The sequence below is a fragment of the Stegodyphus dumicola genome, chromosome 1 (assembly GCF_044657685.1).
Source record: "Stegodyphus dumicola isolate Sdum_Otavi_A_Nest chromosome 1, ASM4465768v1".
NCBI classification, from domain to species: domain Eukaryota; kingdom Metazoa; phylum Arthropoda; class Arachnida; order Araneae; family Eresidae; genus Stegodyphus; species Stegodyphus dumicola.
This window is the reverse complement of record NC_140768.1, coordinates 52,630,539-52,655,788: the sequence shown is the minus strand read 5'-3', so window position 1 is coordinate 52,655,788 and position 25,250 is coordinate 52,630,539. Positions and strand designations below refer to the sequence as shown.

The window sequence follows — 25,250 nt, the reverse complement described above, 5'->3', positions numbered from 1 at the left end:
GCCTTGTCTATGTACCAAATTCATCTCATAGTTGTTTCCATTAGAAATTTTTGTACTAAAATATTCTATTCCTGCAGAACTTTTAACACAGCTTCTTCTTTTGATGCTAAACTCCACAAGCAGTATTTTAAATCTGAAATTAATCTAAAACAACTATTCGTATCTAAAAACCATTGGAACTTGAAATACAATATAAGGAACACATATGAAAATGGTGACATTGCTTGAATGAAAAATTGTCATGAGCATGTTACCTGAAAAATTTTGATGCATAATCATTGACAGAGTTTGGCACATTTTTGAAAATTTGGTAACTTTTATTAAGGTGGTTTCAATAATATGCAAATACTTTTTATTCTTATGATTGCTTCATTGTATACTTTTCCCCTTTCCCTAGAGTGCAGTACAATACCACAAGTTTTCCAGCCAAATGTGGTATGCATTTCAAGTTTCTATACATTTATATAAATTTTAAGAGAGTAAAATATTGACAAAAACTGCATTAAGTTTTCAACTCTTGTTTTGTTTTTCATTAAAAATTTGCTACGATTATGTATAATTCATTTTTTAATGTAAATGTTTTTAAGTATTTATAGGATAAAGGCAAATTGCACTTATTCATTCTTTCTTTGATATAATACATGTAGCTCTTTACCTGAAATCAATGTTTGTCAAATTATTGTGCATAAATTAGACGTATGTATGTTTCTCTTAAGTCAGTATGTTTCAGGAACTATCTTTGGTACAACTCTAATATACGCCCTAATTTTGCAGAAAATATCCATTGGCAGTTGCCTTCAGAAAAGGTTTCAATTCATTGAAGCAAACCGATTTAATCTGAATCAACTGATGAATTCACGCTCCGACATTTCAAAAGCATTACGACTGTCTCTTAAATGCCAAGGAATTTGATCAGCATTTCTCCCATATCTTAAACGTCTGAGCAAAATCACTTCAACCATCTTGTTTACAATCGCTGTTAAGAGTTTGCGGCAGGTCAGGAGTAGCCGCAAAATTCCTCTATGGTAGTGACGTATTTTCAGAAGGCGTGTCCGAAAAGCGTTGCACTTGAATCCGATTTTGCAATGCAAGTGCGATTACCATGACAAGCGTTGCACTTGAATTCGCCCCTTAGTAAGTATGGCGGTGTCATCGGAAAAGAGTGCTAGATGAACAGAAGGGTCTTTAGGGATGTCTTTGTGCATAAATATTAAAAAGATACTACTAAAGTGCCGACCCCTGTGAGACACCACCTTTAATTACTCTGGTGGTTGAGTAAGCAGTACTGATTTTGATCGGAATGTTCTGTTGCTGAGAAAAGAGGCTATTAAGCAAATAAAATGATCTAAAAAATTGAGAGTGATTAGTTTGTAAATAAGGCCGCGATGCCATACCCTGTCAAAAGCTTTCGCGATATCGAGGAATATGACACCGGTCGGAAGCTTGCAGTTGTAGCCTTCAGTGGTAATGTTGATAACTCTAAGAAGTTGGTGGCAAATGCTATGATAACTGCCAAAACCGAGTTGTTCTTTTGAGAGAAAATTCATGGAAGGGTGAATTTTTGGATGTGGAAAAGTAGAATTTTCTCAGTAACTTAGACAAATGGCTAAGTAAACTGATACTGCGATAGTTCTGTGGGAAGGTGGGATTTTGTTGCGGATTAGCAAAAACAATAATTATAGCTTGCTTCCATGAGCTAGGAAAATGAGCGAATTTGTTAATGTTGTTGATTATCTTAAGTAGGTAAGAGCGTTGATCGGAAGATGTTTCAGTGCTTTGGTCGAGATGCCATTGTGCCCTGGGGCTTTCTTCGTCTGTAAGGAGCTGATGGTGTTGGCAACGATTGTTGAGATGGTCAGTAAAGTACGGAGCAGGGGTATTAAGGAAGTTATTGACTACCAAACTGACGCGTTGAATATGGTATTTGTCGGATTAGTAGTGAATGTATCTTTCATATAGTTCGCAAAAGATTTAGCTTTATCTTCTTCTGTATATGAAATTCCACTATGTCCATGGATAGGTGGGATAGGTTTATAAGGTTTCTTTAATTTGCGGGAAATGTCAAATAGGGAATATATAGATAGGTTATTTAGGAAATTGATCCATTTTTGGTTTTTTGAAGTTCTTGATTCTTCTGTTGATTTCTTTTTGCATAGAGTTTAGTTCGCGTTTCAGTTGAGGATCCCTGCTGGTTTGCCATCTTTTACGGATCCAATTTTTCTCGATATTATTTTTTATATCAGCAGGTAGGGGAAGGAAAGGCTGGTTCACATAAAAAGTATTGGTGGCTTCCTTTAAAGCAGAATTGATGCAGTTGGTAAATTTTGAGACTTCTTGTTCTAATTCTTATTTTTTGTTGATGCATGGATTTCCTTGTATTCCTTGTATTCAAAATTTCGGAGTATTTGATCCAGTTTGTAACTCCTATACTTCTGTCAAGTAAGGGGAGCTATTTATTAATGAGGATTTCAAATACAATGGGTGGGGTTGTGGTCGGAAGAGAAGGCTGGAATTACAGAGATATTGAATCTGTTAGTAATGTTATTTGAGATGAAGAAGTCAATAGTGGTGGCGCTATTGTACTCGTAATGGGTGGGCTCGTCTGGGGCATTAATGTTATAATTATTTGATTGAATGAGTTTAAATATGTCATTTCCTTTTTTGTTAGCAGGTCCTCGGTTCCAGCAGGGATGTTTGGCGTTAAAGTCCCCTCCGAAAATGGTAGAAGTATTAGAATTAAGGAGGTGAATAAATTGTGCGCTGGGATAATTATTTGATGGGATGTATATATTAGAAACTTTAAATTTTTTGCGTTTTTTGCAATTTCTATTGTGTTATTTTCGAAAGTGGCGCTGGGATTTGGAATTTGAGAGTGTTTTATGCTCCTTTTAAGAAATGTGATGATGTCGTTGCCTTTTCCTGTCTCCCGATCCGTACGGTAGGTGTTATAATTAGCATATAGTACTTTGAGTGCTAGTCTAAGGTGAGTCTCTTGTATGAGTATTACGTCAGGTTCAGTTTCAATAATGAGGTTGATAATTCATCTTTTTTATGGTAAAAACCGTTTGCGTTTCAAGAGAGGATTTTTATGTTGCACCTGTTCTTGAATTTATAGGAATTTAAAGATGATTTCCTATTTTTTTCAATGATTTCGACTACTGCGATTATTTGTTCAAGAGGTGAGTTCTTGGTTTTAATGTTTTTGAGTCCTTGTATCACTATTGTCCAGATTGTTTCTAGCGAAAAGAAGTCGAAGAGGTCTGACAGAGAGGATTCTACGATGCTGGTAGTTTTTTCTGTTGAATTTTCTTTTTCGGTGGCGGTTTGAGAGAGATTTTCATTACTGTTTGATGTTAACGGAGGAAAGTCTTATCTTCTGTTAGTCCAGGGATTGATTGCTGGTGGAGGGCTGTGTTGGAATTGAACTTGTTTGTTTTTTGGTTTTGCCGGGCAATTTGAGAAGTTGGCTGGGTGAGGACCTTTGCAGTGGTAACATATGGCTGGCTGGTCGCGACTACGGGTGCATTCTATAGGTTTATGATTGCCTCCGCAACGGACGCATATCCAGTCTCTGGTGCAGAGCAGGGAACTGTGAAAAAATCCCTGGCCTCTATACCATTGTGGAGGGCCGGGTTTCTTGCGTAATGATTCTATTGATACGTTCATATAAACTATGTGTTTTATTTTGAATATTTCCTCATTTTCGTCTGATTTTGGTATATGTACTAAGAAAAGCGGCATTGGTTTATTTTCTCTTCTGTTTCTTAATAGTGTAATAAAGTTAACCTTGAATCCTTTATCAAGTAGTTCTTGAGTGATGGTTTGGAGATCTGTGTTGATAGGTAAGCCTCTTATTATAACTTTCAAAACTTTCTCTTCGGGTAATAAGTAGGTGTGGCCTTAAGCTTTGTTTCTTCAACTATTTTACGAATGAACCGATGTGAGTCAGAGTCTGCAGGCTGTATTTCAAGGCGGGGTCCTTTTAAGGTGCCAGTTATCTTTTTTCCGGGTTGCTTGTTTAAGTTTTTTAAGAATTCATCCGCTTTTGGGACGTCATCTACGACAATAATGGGCACTTTATCAATTCTGTTCGTTTTGGGGTTGGAGTTTGGTTTTCTATTTCCGGGAATGGTGTCACTCTCGTTTGGTTGGTCTTTTGGGGAGAGTAAACAGAAACTCTGTATATCTTACAGAAGTTCAAAAGGCCTGGAAGAAAAGATGGGGCTAAATAAATTAAAAATAAATGGCCAAAGAAATTGGGAGAAGAAAGGAAAGAGTAAAAAAATTATGCCTCGAGGAACAAAAGGAAGAGAAGTAGAAAATTTCTTGGTATGGCGATTACGTCCATGATTGAAGTCGGGGGGGAGAAGGAAGCTGTGCTGATACAACACCGACTCTCGGTCGAGAGTCGGTGTTGGCTGATATATGAAAAAAAAGGTGTTTTCCAGGTGTATGTGGTGTATGTATTTGTTAAAGCTGGATCGATGAGATGAAGGGAGAAGGATTTAGATGAGTTAAGTGAAAATTAAAAAAAATCTGCAGGTTTCAGATTTTAAATTACGTCCAAAGGGGCGTTCAAAAAATTCAGTTCAATAGCAATTCCGAAAAATAATTTTTAAAGGCTTCGAAAATAACTATGGATTTAATATGAAAAAACACATTAATTGCAGATATTTACAAAATTTAGGAGCAGTTATTCTTACAAAACGATAGAGCTTATTTTCAAAACATAAAACTTAAACAGAGTTGAGTTGTAGCTGGTATTACTCAAACAATAATTTTAAAATGAGCATATCTTTAGGATTTCTGATACACAGTTCCGAGCGCTGGAGATAAAAAGGTGTTCCCCCTCCCCCGTAGAGTGGTGCTTTTACTCGCTTTGAAATCCTTGAGTTTGTTAACCAAAAATTCTTTTAAAATTTTACAAAATATGAAATCGATAATACAACAAATTCCAAATTTGGGCTTCCACATGCCCATATTCGCAGTAGGATTACGTCATTCAAAATTCGATGACCCTATGTACCATTATTTTATCACAATGCGAGAAATATACATATATTTATGCAGATTTTTCATTATTTAATTTCTTCAAATATAATGCAGGACTCTAACATTTGATGGCAACAGTCTGAAAAGTGAAACGGACATTTATAGTGAACCAACGCAAAACGAAAACAATAGGCCTTCAGGGACAAAGGCCCTTTGGACTAATAATTCTGTTTCTGGTAATAAAACAGTAAAGACTAGTTTATAAGTTAACTCTAGCTGCTGCAGAAAGAAGTTTAGTAATAAAAAAATCCTAAGTGGCAAGGTAATATGTTTGCCTTTACTTTGAATTTAGGTAAGTAGAGTCAAAGTAATTATTAAGATAACTAAGTAATATATACTTTTAAGCATATCTGCATATTCCCAAAATTAAAAAAAAAATCAGACGAGAATATAAATCTATACACAGTGCTAGAGCATATCAACAAAATTCAGTAAACAGATAAATGTTATATTTTTTGTATAATATTTAAGTATGAATTTAATCTTCATAACTTATTTACTTTGTACTACTAAAACAAATGGTGGCACATACCCAGTTACATGTAGGGGGATAACGTATGTACAAGGTACTTATGATATGGAAAAGTAGACTGCATCGAAAAGTTGCACGCAAGTACACATAGAAATAATATCGTTTTACTTATCAAAGTGATGAACATGAGAAAGATATTTTAAGTCTTATTAGAGAGGTGCAAAAAAGAAAAAAAATATAGTAATAATAATTTTTTTTGAATAAAAGGAAAATTATTACAATTTTACAGGAGTATCTCAAACCATTTTCCATGTTTGGATCTTCATACATCGCTTGACGTCCCGATTCCGATGTCCTGATCGGCTTCCGAAAACTTGAGGATGCCGAGTCACCTTGCCTTTCAACTCACGTGAATCTAAATATCAGTCTGGATAGGTTAATACATAGAATTTCAGAAATCCTTTGAAAAGAGGCCAAGGAAAATTGAATAAGAGGAATAGACAAAGGAATTTGCATAGGAAAGGAGGAGGGAGACAGAGTAAGGCCCCACCCGAGGGAATAAAAAAAATATGAGAGAGGGAGACAGACGAAGCAATCCTGATGTATTCATACTCTTGTGTCCATAAGATAAAAGGGGGGCGAGAAATTGTCTCCAGCTCAGGTATATACAAAATAAAGCATGCTCACAGGAATGCATACATACTTACCCATGTAGGTTAGAGATAAATGATATTCTTAAAAGCAGGGTCAGGGAAATGTGAATGGATGCTAAGATAAGTGTGTCGTAAAGAGAAGCTTTGGAAGAGCAAGATATTGAAATGGACGTAATTTGTTTAGTGAAGGGAAGAGTGAAGGAACAGAAGAATCGGATATAATGATATTCGGAGACATTTACTGAGTAGGTAGGGAGAGTAAGCCATGAACAGAGGTGGTGTGGTGGTAAAATTATTTTAAAACAGAAAGTAAAGCTTAAACCAAGGTACTTACTTATTTTCAAGAGGTATGTGTGTCCTGATGGTAGGGTTTTGATGGTATCTAGGAGGAATAACCTCTTGTATAAAATTTGTACAGCGGTATTGTTTCTATTTGCTGTAAGATGTGCTATGGACTCTCGGCAGGCCCGCGCCGACGATAGGTGCAAGATCGTACGGCGCACGACAGCGCCGAGACAAATTCTATCTGAATTTCAATGAGCATTTGGAACTAACATACACAAGGTCACGCAAATTTTTAAAAGTAAACTTCCTGTTATGCAGGCTGAAAATGACTTAGGTGCTAAATCTAACATCCTCTACTCTGTTATGGAGGAAATAAACGCTTTAAATTAACTTAACTTCTTATGTGGCTTATTTTGTGTTAATGCTTAGTAGGTCTCTCAAAAATTAATTCTTTAATACATTTATAAAAATATGTAATAGAATGTTTAAAAAATATGTAATTTTCTGTATTTAAATGTGTATATTTAACTGTTTAACTTTTGGTACCATCTCTTGCTTTGTTTAAGACTGCTGGGTATTTTTGCTTCCCCCTAAGTTAAAGTACTCCTCATCCTACTTGCATTTCCCAGCCTAATTTGAGCGTAGCCACTGGTGTAGCCCTGAAACATTTCATCGAGGACTTTTTCCATTTCCTACATTGTTCTTGATCGACATGATGTCTACTTCGGAAACTCTATAATTCCTTTTTCCTACGAGTTTTTCAACCTAATGTTCTCCCTCTTCTATGCTCGGACATATTACAGATCGAAAATCGTCAACATAGCGATGCCGCGCGGGTGCCTGATGTTTGCGAACTGGGTTCGCCTGATTCGACAGCGCAGAGTCAAAAAGGCGCTGTGCAATAATAAAAACAAGCAGTTCGTCTCACTGCCTGCCCGAACAGGAAAATTCTTGTCTTATTTGAACGCCCCTCCGGGGGGTTTGCCTCAGGTAAAACCTGGGAAGCTACTGGTTAGGATCTGTACCTAGGCAGTCTCGGCCACGGGTGTTTAAAATCAGTCTCCACAGGACTGGAGTCATTGCTAGCGATGGCTGTTTCAGGTTCGGCAGGGACCATATGGCGTTCTCAACCGGTTGTGGTTGAGCTATATAGTCAAATATTTATGGCTGTCCGAGGCAAAACAGCCCCGTCGGTGGAGTTGGCGAATTCAGTGAGCCTTTAAACTGCTTGAGGTTTCCAGTGGGCACCTGGAGTCTCTTTTTTTAACAAATTTGAAATTCCGAAACATCAGGTTTATTCTTTCATAATTGTTCTAAAAAATCGAACCAAAGATGTAGATTCCAGAAATACATTTCATTTTTTTTCATGAAGTTTTAAATGCTCATTTAAGTGGTTCCAGTCGTTAAATTCAGAACTATTCAGTTTTACGTTGCTGAAACTGTTAAAAAATTTGCAAAAAAAACAATAAACAGAATTTTTTTCAGCAGAATTTAGCAACTAATCCCTTTTAACTCTTTTTGTTGTCTGGCAAGATTTGACAAAAGTACATCTATGAAAAATTACGCCCATTTTTGTTTTTTGGGAAACTGAAATTCGAAACCAGATTATCCAGGACCATTTTTCTATTAAGGTTTGAATTTGGGATGGCAGTAATGGACTTGGGCATAATGCGGAATCATCAGGCACAGGGAAATGCGAATCTTCTGCAGAAAGTGTAGATTTGAATAGTATTTCTTCTGTTTTTTCGACCGCGGCTGCATTAAAGGTCATTCCAGGGTGAAAATACTTTCTAATTCTCTCTGATTATTAGGTTCTTTTGTTAAGTTCAGTGGTAGCTGAGACATTGATGGACAACTAAGTGCTAGTGGCGTCAGCTTGGGTATTCTTTGGGTTTTGGAAAAACTGAGTAATTTTAATGTTCTTGTTTATTAAGGCTTCCTCTTGTTTTCTTTTCTTCATTACATTCTGATACTTAGACAGTTTTTTCTGTTTTTCTTCCGTCATATGGGGAAAATAAAAACAGAAAAAGTAAAAATAAAAGTAGAAAATAATTATTATAAGAACTATTGCGTAAAACACTTCTTAATAACACTCGGAAAGTCACTTTATATATAAATAAATATATATATAATATTTCTTTTATATACACTTTATATATAAATAATATTTCTTTTATATACACTTTATATAAAAGAAATATTTTACCTTACTTCTGAAAAAGTGAGTGTATCTTAAATCATTGCTTGGAAAATATATGAACTATTAGATCAATACCGAATAATTCAAGAAGGTGGAGATACTCTTTTGTTTATTAAAGTTTATTAAAGTAGTATTTAAATCAAATTTAAAGTAGTATGTATTTAAGACGTAATGAAATAACGAAAGATTTTCCTTCTGTTTTCCATATAGCTAAAAATCGGATAATGGTCAATTTTTGATTTCAGAATACCTTGTATATTTTTACTTCTTCAAATCTAAAATAGGTGTATTTTAAATTCAGTGGTGCTCCGTAAACATGTAAATCCTTTCTTTTTGAAAGTAATAATTTTTAATTTAATAAACAAATGGTTCATGTTAAAAAAAAAAAAAAAAAAAAAAAAAAAAAAAAAAAAAAAAAAACATTTTTCGAGTAATTATGCTCAAATTGTCGCATTTCTGAATTATAGAGCTGGCCTAAGTTTAACATAATATGTAACTGCACTTACATTTTCATGTAGAATTTCAATAACAATAAGCAGTCACCAAAACAAAATCACACACACACACACACACAAAATAAATAAATAAATAAATAAATAAATAAAATAAAAATAAAAAATAAAAAAATAATAATAAAAAATAAGATAAATGTTGCACAAATTACTGTCATTCCAACAGTAGACACAAAATAAGGACTAAGTAATTTGTCGATCGCGTCTACGGCGCCGGCCTGTACTCTTACGTACGCATCGGCATCATGTATTTTCGTTCACATAGATTTACGAGATAAGCTCAACTTCTGTCAAAAACTGCAAAAAGCATTAACTGATGAAAATCAAAGCGATATAAATAGTATATAGATCTTATGCACGAACTGCAGTTTTTGAAAACTTTTGGAGGAAATGTAGTATCGCCGGTTAAACCTCTAAGGTATATCGCTGTCAACAACATAGCGGCGTGCAAAAGAGTATTTTGGATACATCCCTAGATATCAACCCTAGCATTTTTTGTGCCCTTTGTAATCACAGTTTTAACCTTGTCGTAAACAACAGTTTATTCAGTGCAAACTTATTAGATATCTAAATTAATTTGTTTTTAATTTTAAGATAATAAATAGTATTCAGCAATATATTTGGTATACAATGCGTTTAGTATATTACTTCGCTTACGTTTTTATAACATGTTATTGTTGCTGACTAATGCTCACTTGTCTGACCTACAGTCAGCCCATGCCCTCGAAATTCCTCGCTGCAAGGAGTGCAAGATACGCTTGTCGTTGGCAACAGCCTTGTGCGCCTTACAGGTAACAGTGTGATTTAGCTCAGTTTCGCCCCCAATTTTGATGGAGAGCATACTGAGAGGACGGGTCCCAGCATCTCCACCCTCCATTATTTCTAACGATATTTATTTTTTTTTAAGTTTCGAATACTTTACTATGCGTAAAAACCAAGGAGGTTAGAATAGAAGGAGGGAGGGTTCGCAGTTTCCTCCACTATCGGGGAATGAAACTCCGCCGAACAAGCGGCGTCCATGTTTGTGACTTCAAAACATTGCATTACGGCAGTGACATGTACGTGTTTCTAAGCTGTTCCGTGCATTCTTATTTTCCAGTAAAATTATGTTAAATTTATAATGAAATCCCCCACTATTGTTGAATTTTTGTTTTAAAGTAATAAAGATGATATCCATAATTTACTATGTACAGCAAATTGTTAAGAAATAGTTCGAAATCTAAATGCATGCGCATAACATTAAAGCCTTTAAAAAATGATGTTTCTGCATATTTCACGGATTCGCTTAGGTTAGAAAATAAATCTTAATAAAATAAAACAGAATTCATTGATTTCAGTTTATGCGCATTTCATATTTATTAATCTCAAAGAAACTGCCTTTAATTAAGTTGAATTACAGAAATATACCTATATAAGTTTTTGGATACATCTTTCCACATGTTCAATTGTGTAAATATTTTACTTAATTTTATCACTGTACTGCTCAGAAATTTGTAAGTTTATACAAAAAATTTTTAACAACAGAACAGTTTATCTTAACTTTAAAAGATGAATAATAATTAATATATAAAGATAAGCATTGCTTTATTTAACACCTTTACAATTAATAAAAATAGTAACAATTGATTTCTTACTTTTCATGAAAGTTATAAAACGAATTAACTAAAACGTTCAAATTATACAATTTAAATCCTACCATATAGCATTGTATCTTAAGGAACGAAGATACCAGCTATAAACAGAAACATTAAAATGTATTTAATATATTTTGATTATAGTTATATTAAATAACCTACTTTAAGTCCTTTTTTTCACATCTGGAAAGAAAACCACATGACATTGTGATATTTTTTGACATAGTTGTCATATTGCATAAAAAAAAAGAAAATTAATACTTACGTGTGAAAAATAATGCCCGGAATTTTTTCTAGAATCTATTTATGCATCCATATGCAATACAAGCTGACATGCTTCAAAAAGAAAAGAAAAAAATGTTGCAATGACAGACTTCCTTGCACAAGTCACGATGATAACAGGAAGATGGCCGCCAAGCTTCACCGTTTGAGTTGAACCTTCCCTCCTTCTATTCTAACCTCCTTGGTAAAAACAGCGTTTTTCAAGATGGCTGACGTTTCTAGAAATCGAGCCAACAATTGCGCCAGCGTAAATCCCCAAAAATCCGTGCAACCGTCTACCAAAGTAGCACCATTTATTTAACATTAAATAACCAGGAAAGCATTTATTACCTTTACAGTGTGAGAAGAAAAGACAAGCGGTAACATTACATTTCAATATTTTTAGAACAGTGTTTCTAAACTACAGTAGGATGTTGCCAATAGAATTATACAAACAAATTAGACATTGCACATGCAAACAAAAGCATAAAATAAATGCATTAAATAAATTTGAGTTCATAACATTAACAGGAGTAGTTTAAAGAAGGGACGCAGGAAAGTGCCTCACGTATGGCAAGGAGCTCCAACCCCCTAATGGTTGTCCTGCAGGGTAAAATTTTGCCGAAGGCCCAAGTTTGGAACAACGAATGCTGCACCATTATGGGTTGGAGTAAGGAAACCGTCGGTGAAATTGGAAATGGAATAAGGGGGAAGGTTTGCTAGTGTGTCCAGGCAAAGGGGACTGAGTGGCTGACTTGGGTAGGGAGGATTTTGATGGTAGCAAAGGAATGTAGCACAGAGCAGGTGCTGGAGAGAATTCCCAGCACCTGCTCTGTGCTCCAGAGGGCTGGAAAGTTGATAGGAGAAACTGGGAGATTTGTGAGGAAAGAAAATTTGGAGTTTTAGTTTTTAGAAATTCCATGATTTTTCCTGAACGCGTAGGGAAAAGTAGCAGAGGAGCCAAGGGATGATTGTACGCTAAGCCGTACACTCTACGTAGAAGATGGAGGAGCTGGTGATGGGCTTCAAGGAATAGAGGTTTTAGTTGGGATTCAGTGTAGACGTCTGAGGAGGGGGTGAAGCGAAGAAGTCCGAGAATAGAATGGCCATTTTGTGGGCAATTTCCAAAGGTTTGAGCTTCTTAGTAGACAGGTTAATTAACAAGGGAAAGCTGTAAGTAGAGATAGAGCGGACAGTAGAGATGTAAAGAAGGAGCTGCGAGTGTGGGTTTGGTCCGATAGAAGTGCCAGGGCAAGATTTAAGAATGTTGGAAGTGGTCTTGGTCTTTGAGGTTAATAGTTTGATGTGAGGTAGAAAGGATAATGAATTATCAAGAGTGACTGCTAGGAATTTGTGAGAAGAGGCGAGAGGAATGGGAAGGTCATAGATCAAGAGCGTAGGGGGGCAGGGACGACGTTTTTTGAAGAAGAATAGATGACGACATTTCGCTGGGGCTAGGGAGAAACCCCATTTTGTGCAATAGTTACATACTTGGTCGATTGCATATTGCAAGTTAATGTCTTTGTCCGAAATGGAGCAAATTGCAATATCGTCGGCAAATATGACGATGCAAATGTTGCCGTTGAAGACAGTGGGGAGGTCATTGAGCCTGAGGTTGAAGAGAAGAGGGGAGAGCACTCCTCCTTGTGGGGTCCCGTGAACCATGGAGAAGGGGCTGGAAAGATGAGAACCAAGTTTCATATTGGAGCCACGGGGAGAAAGGAAGAATTTGATGTATTCGTTGATTTTAGTGCCAAAAGCAAATTTAAGAAATTTACAGAGGAATGCTCTTGGATCAACAGAGTCGAATGCACTTTTCAGATCTAAAAAATGGCAGAAATTTCCTTTTTGTGATGGAAGGCATCTTGAATATCGAGGGTGAGGAATAGAACAATATCGATTGCAGATCTATTGGATCTGAATCCATACAGATGAGGATTGTAATTGCCGAAGTTTTCGAAGGCCCAAGAGAGTCTATTCTTAACAAGTTTTTCAAAGAGTTTTGCGAAACAGGAGCTGAGGCAGAGGGGACGATAAGAAGAAGGAGATGAAAGGTCTTTTTCTGGTGTATGGATTGGGATGATGAAGGAGTGTTTCCAGGAGAAGGAGAATTGTGAGTTATTCCACATGAAGTTGAAGGTGGAAAGTAGTAGGCTGAGTTTTTTGACAGGGCTGTTTTAACAGGCCTGATTTAAACAAACCGCAAGTGGTACAAGGAAAGTTCCTATACATCATTATTAATGCACATTTAATTTGTCAGAAACAAGCTTCTTCACGATGATTTAAAGATTGAACCTCTAGAAAATACTTACAGAAAAACCAATGAAAGAAAAGAAAGCACAAGACTACGAATTTATGAAGTATTTTAACATCTTCCATTATGAAGTTATCTTCGACACTTCGCGGCTTTCCTGATCAGTGAATATCGAAAGTTCCCTACCTAGTTTTGTCAAGCACTGAAAATTACTTTATTTTGGGAATATTACGATCTATAGTACCTAGCTCAGACTTCTCAAAATCAAGCAGCTTCATTAAGGGTCTGCACTTGGAAGGGTAACTGTTGCGACTCCTATTAAATTTAGCATTTCCTGTATCTTATTATTTAATAATTTGTTTTGTAATTTTGTCTGACGAATGAATCAGGCAACCAGTTTTGTTTTTGAATGTTGTGATCGGAAAATTCCACCGGCGGCTAAAACCTGCCGGGCTTGATTCAGAGCTTCGCCTTTTAGATGCGCTTTGCATAGCGTTGTGTCTAACATTCTTATCAGTTTGAGGTATATCTACTGATTGTGCTCTGTGATACTGAGAAGAGCTGTACGAGTCTAGAACTGTAAAGGGTTCCAGAACAGTACGAGTTTCAGAACTGTAAAGTGTTTCTTTTTTGGTAAAATAAATTTTATCAAGCTACCATTGTTTCTGTGTGCATTCAATCCATCACGAACCCGTACGCACGCACCAGATAGAAAGTGACGAATCTGATTGCGATACATTAAGATTTCTGTGGTGGCAAAATGATCAAATAGTCATATTCCTCCATTGTAGGGTTATTTTTACAGTATTATCTAGCCCTTTCTTACTAGTTGCATGCATAAATAATTTGTTGAGAGTTCTTCAGCTGATCTTATAAGAAAGCTGAAAGAATTCTCAGATCCTTTTATTTAGATAATTGCTTAGTGGGTATGCAAGATGTAAACGAAGTGGAAACATTTATCTCAATAGTCAACAGAGTTGATGTTTTTGGCTGGCTTTAATCTTAGAGTTAGTAACTTATACATAAAACTGTAGAAAATGCTTTAGGATTTAGATGGTACTTTTCAACAGGTGAACTATTATGTTATGTGCCTATGCTAAATTCCTTAGAAAACTGCTTGACGAAACGATCTCTTTTTTATCCTCAACTCAAAAAACGTTCTATCTTAATGGTTTTGCTGCTTTTGCATATTAAATTCCTAAATTATTACTTCAAAAACATGGTCTCTAAAACTAGAATGAAATTTTACAGACTGAACATATGCAATGAATTTCAAAAACGGATGCAATAAATCAGTTGCATAGATCAATACAAGATACCTTGTTATGTAGTCCTCAATACTACTAGCAAATTATGTGTAGTTTATGATGCTAGTCAAGTTGCGTTTTCTTGTTCCTGAGGACAGAATTTGAAGAAAACATTTACATTAGAATTTCTATGGCAAAACTTTGAGTTGCTTCTTCAAACGCATTGATGCTTCCACGTTTTGCACTCGTGGCAACTCAAATCGGAGGTCGTCTGTATTCCTTCATCAGAAGTAAGTTGAAAGAAGGGACTCCTGTAAAGTTTTTACAGGAGTTTCAAAGGCTCTCATGTCATAACTATATTTGACTCTGAACTCTCTCCGGGCATCTGGAAGGAAAAACATTTTAGCAAAATCCACCTTTAAAATTTATGCTTTTCAACTTTATCAAAATCTTTCTTACCCTTAGCACTTTCTCTACAATAAATCTTTCACCCCTGCATTCCAGCATTGTCCTGTATTCAAGTATGCTTGAAAATGTACAAAGTTTACCCAGCTACCAACTAACTGAAATCCTGCATGTTAATAACTTAGGACATACTAGACATCAACGAACACATGATTTCAAGACAATATCCTAATGTGCTAAGCTTAAATTTCATTAAATTTTCATGTTGGCTATACAGCCTATCATTTAACTATACTTACATTCACTATGATAGCTTTTGCTTACTTAATCGTTTCACTGCTACGCAGCACAAAAGTGCTGCATTCATTTGTCTTGGAAACTGCGATGCAGTTAGTTATTTTAGAATGCACTCGTATTACAAAGTACGCGTGAGGTCAGACTACGTTCACACCCACGGGGAGCATCGAGACAAATGAACACAGCGCTTACACCCACGGGGAGCATCGAGACAAATGAACACAGCGCTTTTGCGCCGCGTAGCAGTCATACGTTTAAAATTGTGCACACACCAGAACAGTTAACTTTTACAAAACCAGTAACGAACATACTTCATGAGACAACATTTAGACTTCATTTACATTCAAAGTTTGCACTTTACATAATAAAGTACAGAAGTTGCTTAGTAGTAATTGACAGAATGAGATGATGCTAAAAGTACAAGCAATAATATTTTATATAATTACTCAGAAAAATATTATGTGCCAAGTCCCAATTAGAAAATTTCTTTCACATCTCAGTTTCTGAAAATCCATTCGTAGCAAATACTGCTTGCTACATGATCCTATGTAATCTTCATAGTGGTAAAAAATGATTACTTATGAAAATGTCCATTGTCTTAAGCCTTAAAATTTAAATGTGTGGCTTGAATGCGAAGTTGTAAATATGAGGATTGATTGGATTGGATTTGATTATTGTAATTTGGCACAAAACCTGTCAAGGTTATCTGCGCCAGACAAATGGTAACAATGCAATTAGTCATTTGTAAAAACTTCCAGCTTAGGTAAGAGACAGATTACAGTCTATGATAAGAGCTGATATCTTTAAAAAAAAACAGGTTAAAGTCTATTATAAAAGCCAATATCTTTTAAAAACAGAAACAAATTACGATGATGTGTTTTTCCAATTAAATTTCCTAAGTTCAGTTCTGAACAATTAAAATGTTTTTGGCGAAAATAATTAAAACTCTGGCATTCCACCAAGATATGATGGACTGTCAGATCTGCATTGCAGTTTGGGCAGCTGGGATTCTCTTCTCCCTTCAGAAGATACTCATGGGTCAGGCGACAATGGCCAATTCTCAGTCGAGTCAAGAGGACATCTTCCTAGTATCCAATGGTGGGTTTTACATTTCTCAGCTTGTTATACACTTTGTCATCCCATTGCTTCTGCCATTTGCTAAGGATTTTGCTTTTGACAAACCCTTTGACAAACCTGCTAGTGGAATCTGAAGATTGTACATTGTGGTTGCAGTTTTAGCTGCAATATCTGCCAATTCATTCCCCTTAATGGCAACGTGTCCAGGGATCCACAAATATAGAATCTGGTATTCCCGAATTTTTAAAGAATGATTCAACTTTAGGATTCTGATTGCAACTGGATGAGTACATTGAGCGTGATTTTTCATTGACATTAAGGCACTCATGGAATCTGTGTTGATAATAAATTTTATGTACTTTTGTTTTGAAAGGTAAGTCAAAGCCAGATGGATTGCAGTAAGCTCAGAAGTAAGCACAGAGCAAACTGTATGTAATCGAACCCCTACTATTGTTTTTTCTGTGACGAAAGCAGCGCCAACATGATCCTGGGATTTTGATCCATCTGTATATAGAGGGATATATTTCCTATATTTGTTTCTATGTTGAAAAAAAATCTGCTTGTAGATGATTTCATAAGTTTGTGATTTATTCCAGTGTCGAAAAGTATCCAGAGAATGGATTCTCCAATCCTCCCAGGGAGGAATTCCAAATAAATCCTCCATCTGTATATCTATATCAGACAAATTATACTCCTCCACCAAAGCACTCATCCGCAAGCCGAAAGATGGGACACATGATGGTCGCGCCTGATATAAACGGGAGTATTGGTCATTAAGCAATTCTGACCGCGTAGAATTTTCGGTTTGTGATAAGACTTTGAAATAATGCTTAACAAAGATTTTCACGTCTTAACCGCAGGGAGGTCTCGTTACTTTCCACTGGAGAAGTTCTAAAGGCACCAGTGCATATCCGAAGTGCATGGTGATGTATCGGATCAAGTTTGGCTAATACTGAAGGCCTTGCGACCCATAAATGATCCATAATCTAGTTTCGAACGAATGAGAGCTCTATATATAAGAAGCATTGAGCTTCGATCAGCACCCCAAGAAGTATTTGACAGTACTTTCAGAATATTCATAGTTTTTAAACATTTCTTTTTTAGATAGGTAATATGGGGGAGGAACGTAAGCTTATGGTCAAATATCATTCCTAGGAATTTTATTTCCTTTTCTACAGGAATCGGCACATCTTGCAGATAAAGTTCGGGGTCAGGGTGAGGAATTTTCTTTCGACAGAAATGTACACACACAGTCTTTTGAGTAGAGAATCTAAAACCATTTTCCTGTGACCATTTAACAATTCTATTGAGAGAAGTCTGCAATTTACATTCGATGTCTTTCAGGTCTTCTCCCTGGCAACTGACTTGCAGGTCATCGATATGAGGATTGAAAGGCTGATTTAAGTTGAAATTTTCTGTTATAATTTGTATTCTTGGTATTCATCACATAATGAAGATTATCAGGCAATTTATAGTCGATAAATAAGTAGAGGGATTATAGAAATGCAGAAGATAGTTTTGCAAAACTTTGAGAGGTTCTCATTGATATTCAAATCTTTTAGTATTATCATTATTTAAAAGTATAACTGAAAGAAACTTTTAAAAAAGATTTTTTCATAGCCTCCTTTGGCAACAACTGGTCATGAGAATTTGTACAAAGAACTTATCATATGATTTGGTGGAAGTTTATGTAACCATGTAAACATCCACACTATGATGGTCTAGAACAGGGGTCTCCAAACTACGGCCCAAGGGCCACATCCGGCCCGCTGACATATTTTGTCCGACCCGCGGAGAGCTAGCATACTTGAAAACTCCTTTTAAAGAACATATTTTTTATAGCAAATTAAATTTAGTTTACTGAAGTATTCTAATTTTATGTTGAATAATTATTAATATGACATCTACATTGATATGGTCATGGGCTAACTACTCATAACATTGTTGTATGCTTATTGTTATTGTTTTTGTGATAAGTTGGATAAAGAAACACAGAATTGTAATGAGTAAAGACATGTATAATATGCAGAAAATTTAACTTCAGTATATAATAACTAACAAATTATTGAAATGAATCCAACTAACATTTTATACATTTTAAATAAAAACATAACTTATAACAAGCATAATGAAATATGAAATACTAATGAGATTTATGTAATTGAGATTTTCCACTGACAATAGTTTGTAGTTGTGGACTAATTTTACTTCTACCAATTATTAAAAGAGATTTAAGATGCTCATCAGTTAATTTTGATCTGTAAACATTTTTTGTGTACTTCATTTTGGAGGTCTTCTCACACAAATAAGTAGTACCAAAAACAGAAAACAGCTCACGAGCAAATTTATGCAAATTATCAAATTGTGTCAGTGGAAGACTCTTATAAAATTCCAACAAATATGAGTTTTGATATTTGTTCTTAATTATATCACTGCACTGTAGATCAATCATTTCCATTTGAAGTTCCGGGGCTAGGGTTTCAATGTCAGTATCAAAAGGATTCTAAAAAATCTTAATTTGATTCGCAATGGCATCAAAGTCTGAGAAACGAGTATCAAAATTTATTTTCAAAGCACTCAAAGTTTCGATTGCAAAATCGATAGGAAACTCAGTCTCAGTGGTGTGGCTGAATATTTCACACGTTTTAAAATGTGAAAAACATTTACTTCATAGTTGTGATTGAAACAGTATCAATTTCTTCCGGAATGATTTGATATTAGTGTATAAATCAGGAAGATGCTGGTTTTCTTCTTGCAATCTCAAATTCACTTCGTTCACATGTTTTGTCAAATCAACATAGAATGCTAACTTCCACAGCCATGCGTTGTTTTGTAATTCAGTAAGAGGGCGATGCTTTTCATTCAAAAAAATTTCGATCACTGCTCGAAGTTCAAAAAAGCGCTGAAGGACTTTCCCACAACTAAGCCAACGTATGGCAGTATGATAAGGTAAGTCATTTTCTCCAACCTCTTCAATAAATTGTCATAATTGTTGGTGATTCAGCCCAAAAGATCTGATAAAATTAACAGTTAATATGACTGGTTTCAGAACTTCAGACATATCCAAACATTTTCCGCACAAAGACTGTTGATGAATGATACAATGTAAGACTAATGGTTTTGAACCACCGTCATTTTCTACAGCCTTTGACACAAGAGCGACCACTCCTTTATCTTTCCCACTCATGTTTTTGCCTCCATCAGTTGTAATACATTTCAAGTTTTTCCATTGGAGGTTCTTTTGATTAATGGCCATTTCAACTCCTTTAAAAATATCTGTACCAGTAGTTGTGCCATGAATACTATACATATCAAGAAGTTCTTCATGCACTTCATAGCTTTTATCTACTCCTCGAATATAAATCAACACCTGAGCAGTATCTGACACATCCGTTGACTCATCCAAGGCCAAAGAAAACCACTTGACATGTCCATTTTTGTCGAACAGTTGAGAGGATATATTTTCAGCGATGTTTTCTACCCTTCGAGCCACAGTGTTTGCTGACACACTGACAGTTTTTAATAAATTTACCTTTTCAGGGCATATTTCTTCGGCTACTGCAATTATGCATTCTTTGATCATTTCTCCATCGGTGAATGGTTTTCCACGTTTTGCAATTTCAAGAGCCACACGAAAGCTGGCACGAGTTGCAGCCTCTTGTTCGGTTTCGAGTTTTGTAAATGAAGATTGCTGCGATTTCAATCCGCGCTTCATAGCTTCGAATTTTTCTGTCTGCAAACTTCCTGTATATTTTGAGTAATTTTGAAAATGTTTTGTTTCATAATGACGTTTAATGTTATATTCTTTGAGAACGGCTATGCTTTCATTGCAAATCAAACATAGCGCCTTGTTACTGGACTCAATTACGAAATACTGAATGTTCCACTGATCTTTGAATTTTCTGCATTCACTATCAATTTTTCGCTTCTTTTCCATACTACTAAATCACACACAAAAGCAACAATTCAAATCAAAATACTGTTACAAAGATGTCTTAAACACGCACAAACACGTTTTAAGGAGGTATGCACTATTTTATTTCACAACAGTGTCATAGGAACTGACTTCTGTACGTGCTATTAGCGCCATCTGTTAGCGATAGAAGGTACTACCTATTTCCGCTTGTGTCCACCAGATGTCGTGTCACGTTACTCCTCGTGGCTCGTACTCTACGATTAATCTAGAAATTACAGATAATGACAGGAAAATTAATAATATGCAGTGTTGCCGTTTTGCGGACTTTAGTCCGATTTGCAGCCTTTTTTAAACGTTGTGTACTTTTTCGGACTTTTTTTTTCATCAGTGGACTATTTCACTTTTTACCACCGGCAACAATGATAATATGGTTTTGGCCCTCGGAACTTACTGGAATAATCAGTATGGCCCTAAGGCTGGAAAGTTTGGAGACCCCTGGTCTAAAAAATCCTACTTCAGTTACTTTGCTGGGGGGGGGGGAAACAGTCTTCCACTAAACAAGAATTGCAGGTGTCATTCTAATACAGTAGAATTCCAGAAATCCGTAAAGCTTAGGACAGAGGTTGTGCGGATTTCAGGACAGAAAAGATAAATCATAATATTCAAACTAAAAGTGCAAAATAAGTAAGGCGTATTAGATACATTTAATTATTATATACATTATTGCCATAACTTATTATATGCATTAAATTATTATTACATATATAAATTGATTATATTATTTACTGTATTATATGTATGTTACTGTATTTACTGTATTATATGTATTGCCGATTTTGCCTCGTGCAAAGATTTCCGGTATCAGATTCCGGTGTTAGAATCACTGTTGCTGTAAAATTTCAACAGCTTTTTTTTATTTTTCCATATATCATACACAATCGTGTTGCAATTCCATGCCATTCTGTTATAAATCGAGGAGTAGCGCCTGCTTCCGTCTTTCGCAAGAATTTGCACTTTTTGCGTTACCGTCAATGCAACGTGTTTACATTTTTCAACGTTGCAAGCAGTAAAATCGCGAGTGCATTTCTTATCTGTCCTTGTATTAAAAAGGGCTGAAATTAAAAATATTCTTAATTTATCCACAAAATATCCAGATGAAAAAAAAGGCAACACTAAACAATCTCGTGAAATGAAATAACAAAGCTCAGAAAATACAACAACGTGAATCGTGAACTTGAACAAAGAGTTGAGTGAATCCTCTGCTTTACCTCAATGCAGATTAGAGGGAAAAAACTTATTTATTTAATGTTTTTATATCAATAATTTGGTATTTCCATTTTGACTTATTATTATTCGGTAATTATGATGTCACTATTCAGTAAGTATTTTTTTCTTTGATATTTCGTACTCAATGCTGAGTACTATAAACTGAATGTTTATATTCTGAGAGGCAACGCGGATTTCAGGAGTTGGCAGATATTTGGTATTTGGCTGTAGTTAATTCTGTCCGCAGTAAATCGCTTAATTCTGTCCTAATTTCAGATTTTTATTATATGTTGGATGCCATAGCCAATTTAATATTGTTAAGTAATCCTTTTTGCCCCAAAATACCAACAATGGCTTTACGGTTGCAAGAGAAATAACTTCTAAAGAAGCTGATTTGGAAAGGCCTATAGGTTGAATGCAGTTAACAGAAATTCAAATGAAGCATCTATTCAGAATTTTTGTAATGCTAACAAGCAAAGTCTTTTAGCTAATCCCACTTTTTCTGAAGCTGACTTTGTATATCAAATTTTGAAAGTAAAATAAAATCAAGCGATTCAAACAATAAAAGCTGATATGAGCATCTTCTTAAATAAAGACAATGACTGCTACGATCTTTTAAAGTCCTAAATAAAATCGATTTTCAAAAAGTTCATATGATGACTAGATTATTAAAAAAATGAAGAATTTTAGAATATACAAACTGTTTTAGATTCCCCCTCTTTAAATGTTACATTTTTTAAGCTTTTTTTCAATACAATAATTTTTTGCTACCACACTTAACAATTTTGTCATAAGCAGTTTTGACTGTACACAAATGTAAAAATATTGTTATAAATATAGAATAACTAGAAAGAGATACATTGACAAACATTTGAAATTCAGTAAAATCCTTTTATCTTAACTTTTAAAATTTTAGTTCCCTACTCTTTTCTTGTATTTTCAAAAAATACATTTTGAATAATGTTTCATAACAAACATACAATTTCAACTTAGAGATAAATAAATATTGCACTTTACATGGAAAACTAATTTATTTTACAATCATTTTATACACGCAAGTCTACAAAAAATGGACGGCAAAGGTAAATATTACAATTTTTCAAGAACATAGTGGAATGCTTGAGGGACGGACACTATCACAACTGTAACTGGACGAAGTTTCATGTTTTAACTGCAAGGCATAACAATATTACAAACATGAATATGATATTAAAAAATATTTCTTTATAAATCACCACATATTCAACAAATGTGAAATTTGCTTCACTTTCTTTTACAGTAAAACAAACAAAGTTTAGATGATTTAATTTTGGAAAAAATATAATCAGTATATAATACAATATGTCTATATGTAAACATATTTGTAGTGTTCACAAATAAACCTATTTTAAACATTATATTTCGATTGATTTTTAACAATTAAAAAAAAAAAAAAAAAAAAAAAAAAAAAAAAAAAAAAAAACATTTGCGCAGATATGAGAAAAATAGATATAAAATTTAGTAAAAGTATTTACTTTAAAAGCTACTTGTCAAAAGAATGATACTATTGTATAATTTTAAATAGAACTATGTAATGAGAATTTGTTACTGTTATATTTTAAAAATGGTATAAAACATGTCAAGCGTAAAATGACATTTCTACACTTATATTATTTTTTATAAATGTAAAGTTCAATAAATAAACATTTATAGTTTTAAATTACTCATAATGAATTATTTTCCGTATTTTAAATAAATGCTTTTTACAATAAATTTTTTACATTAAAATCACTGAAAAATAACTCAGATTTATAAAATAAAACTTCACTAATGTAAAAGAAAACTGTAAATAAAATTAAAATTTTATATAAATTACTCTGAGAACAACTGTTCCTGTAAAACAATCTTTTCAGTGCATCATATATTATGAATGAACTATTTTTAAAAGATAATATTGGTGAGAATTTAAGCACAGATTATAAAATCTTGTGATAATAAATTACAAGTGAGATAAATAGTATTATATACACTTATAAAATCCTACATCATTAACTTCCATCTTTCCAATAAAATAATATTTTGATGAATACATACATTGAATGATTTTATGAAGTTAATAATGGCAAGTTTTAAAAACAATATTTTAATCCTGATAAGCAATATCAGTTTTTATTCATTTTATTTAGCAAGTGAACTTTTCATACAGAATTTACATAACACACAATTAATATGCACTTTCATCAGATATTAATAAAATTAAACATACAATGATCAAATAAATATACACAAAAAATTCATATGTACAAATAATACATTATTCAAATGATGCAATTATAAAATGAGGCAAGATTCATTTCTTCTTTCTCTAAAAAACATTATTTTATATTATCTAATGAAGAAATATGTTGATATAGATGACTCAAATGTTTGTAAAATTTGAAAATAATCTCTGGTCCTTAATCAATCAAAACTGATTTAGTCAAAGTATAGATATTTCTTAAATGGGTATTTTTGTCACATGTTTGAAAGATCATTTTCCGGTGCTTATGGAGCAGACAGCTGGACATAAGTAGTCAAATCCTGGAACCTAAAATTATCATAAGTGCAATATTAAAACATCAGGCATAAAAAAATTATGACATTTTATATGAGTCTTTCTTCAGGTGGAGGCTTCATAACATGATTCATTTCTACTCTTGAGCCAAACATTTCCTGTCGACTGGGGCTATACGTTCCCCGAGTTGCTCTCTTCTTTTTGGCTATCCTCAGGAACACAATGGTTCCAATAAGTAGGCACACAATAAATAATGACATCACAGGAATGAGTATCATAAGAATGAGATTGGTACCATCATCATCACTTCCACTGATAGCCAACTGAAATAAAAAGTAGAAAAACATTAAAAATATACTTCATACGTAGTCTTGTATAATAATCTGACAAATTATTGTAATTGAAATGGGCTGATGAATATTTAAACTCTACTAATATTTTTGCCATTACAGAGATAAATGTCAAATTAAATATATGCTACAAACAGAAAACAAAAAAGAATAAAAGAAAACCTTTGTTGAGCAATCAGCACCACTATAGCCATCATAACATGAACAACGGTGAATAAAGTAAAGCTCATTTTCATCAAAGCTGGGTTCACAATCTCCTTGGTGATTACACTTTGATGGATGGCACTCATTACGTATATTGCAGTGGTAGCCGATATGACCTAGAGGGCACTTGCATTTATATTGTGGATCTTTATCTATATTTTCACAGGTTCCTCCATTAAAGCAAGGATTATCTTCACATTTTTGTTTAACTGAACAGTTTTTCCCTTGATAACCTGAAATTTAAAAAGGCAATAATCAAGAGAGGAATTTAAGATCAGGAATTTTTTTTAAGATAGCCAATAAATTTGCTAAATACCTTTCTAAAATTAGAGACAAAAGACCTAACTTTAATTTTTAACAGCTTAAAATATCCTTTTAAGGATAAAAAATGCTTTTAGGCTACTTCCAGAGATTTTTTTCATTACCTTTATTTTAGGAATTTTAAAAACAATAACAAATATCCATGTAAAAATGCTATGAAAGTTTTCTAGAATTTTATTAGAATAAATGCCATACTTCTTAACTGAATAAATGCCACACTTTCATCCTCATTTTTACCATTCATTTAACTTTTGCTTTTTGGGGGAGTTGCTTAAAAACCTACTAAAATATAAAAAATTCTGTACAAAATA

General features: G+C 34.2%; 2 protein-coding genes across 3 annotated transcripts in view; both read right to left on the bottom strand.

The window, feature by feature from the left end:
* Nucleotides 1-19,332: 19,332 nt before the first annotated feature.
* Nucleotides 19,333-20,064, bottom strand: LOC146999079 (general transcription factor II-I repeat domain-containing protein 2-like). The gene has a single exon (XM_085821185.1). The coding sequence runs from the start codon at nt 20,062-20,064 to the stop codon at nt 19,333-19,335; it is 732 nt and encodes a 243-aa protein (XP_085677311.1).
* Nucleotides 20,065-22,543: 2,479 nt separating this feature from the next.
* crb (cell polarity complex component crumbs) overlaps nt 22,544-25,250 on the bottom strand; it is a 186,523-nt gene continuing 183,816 nt past the window's right edge. For both annotated transcript variants that reach the window (XM_085814412.1, XM_085814410.1), the window contains 2 exons: nt 24,577-24,851; nt 22,544-24,387 (listed from right to left, as the gene is read on the bottom strand). In XM_085814412.1, the coding sequence (XP_085670538.1) occupies nt 24,154-24,387; nt 24,577-24,851 (509 nt within the window). In that variant the 3' untranslated portion in view covers nt 22,544-24,153. The remainder of the gene's footprint in view (nt 24,388-24,576; nt 24,852-25,250) is intronic.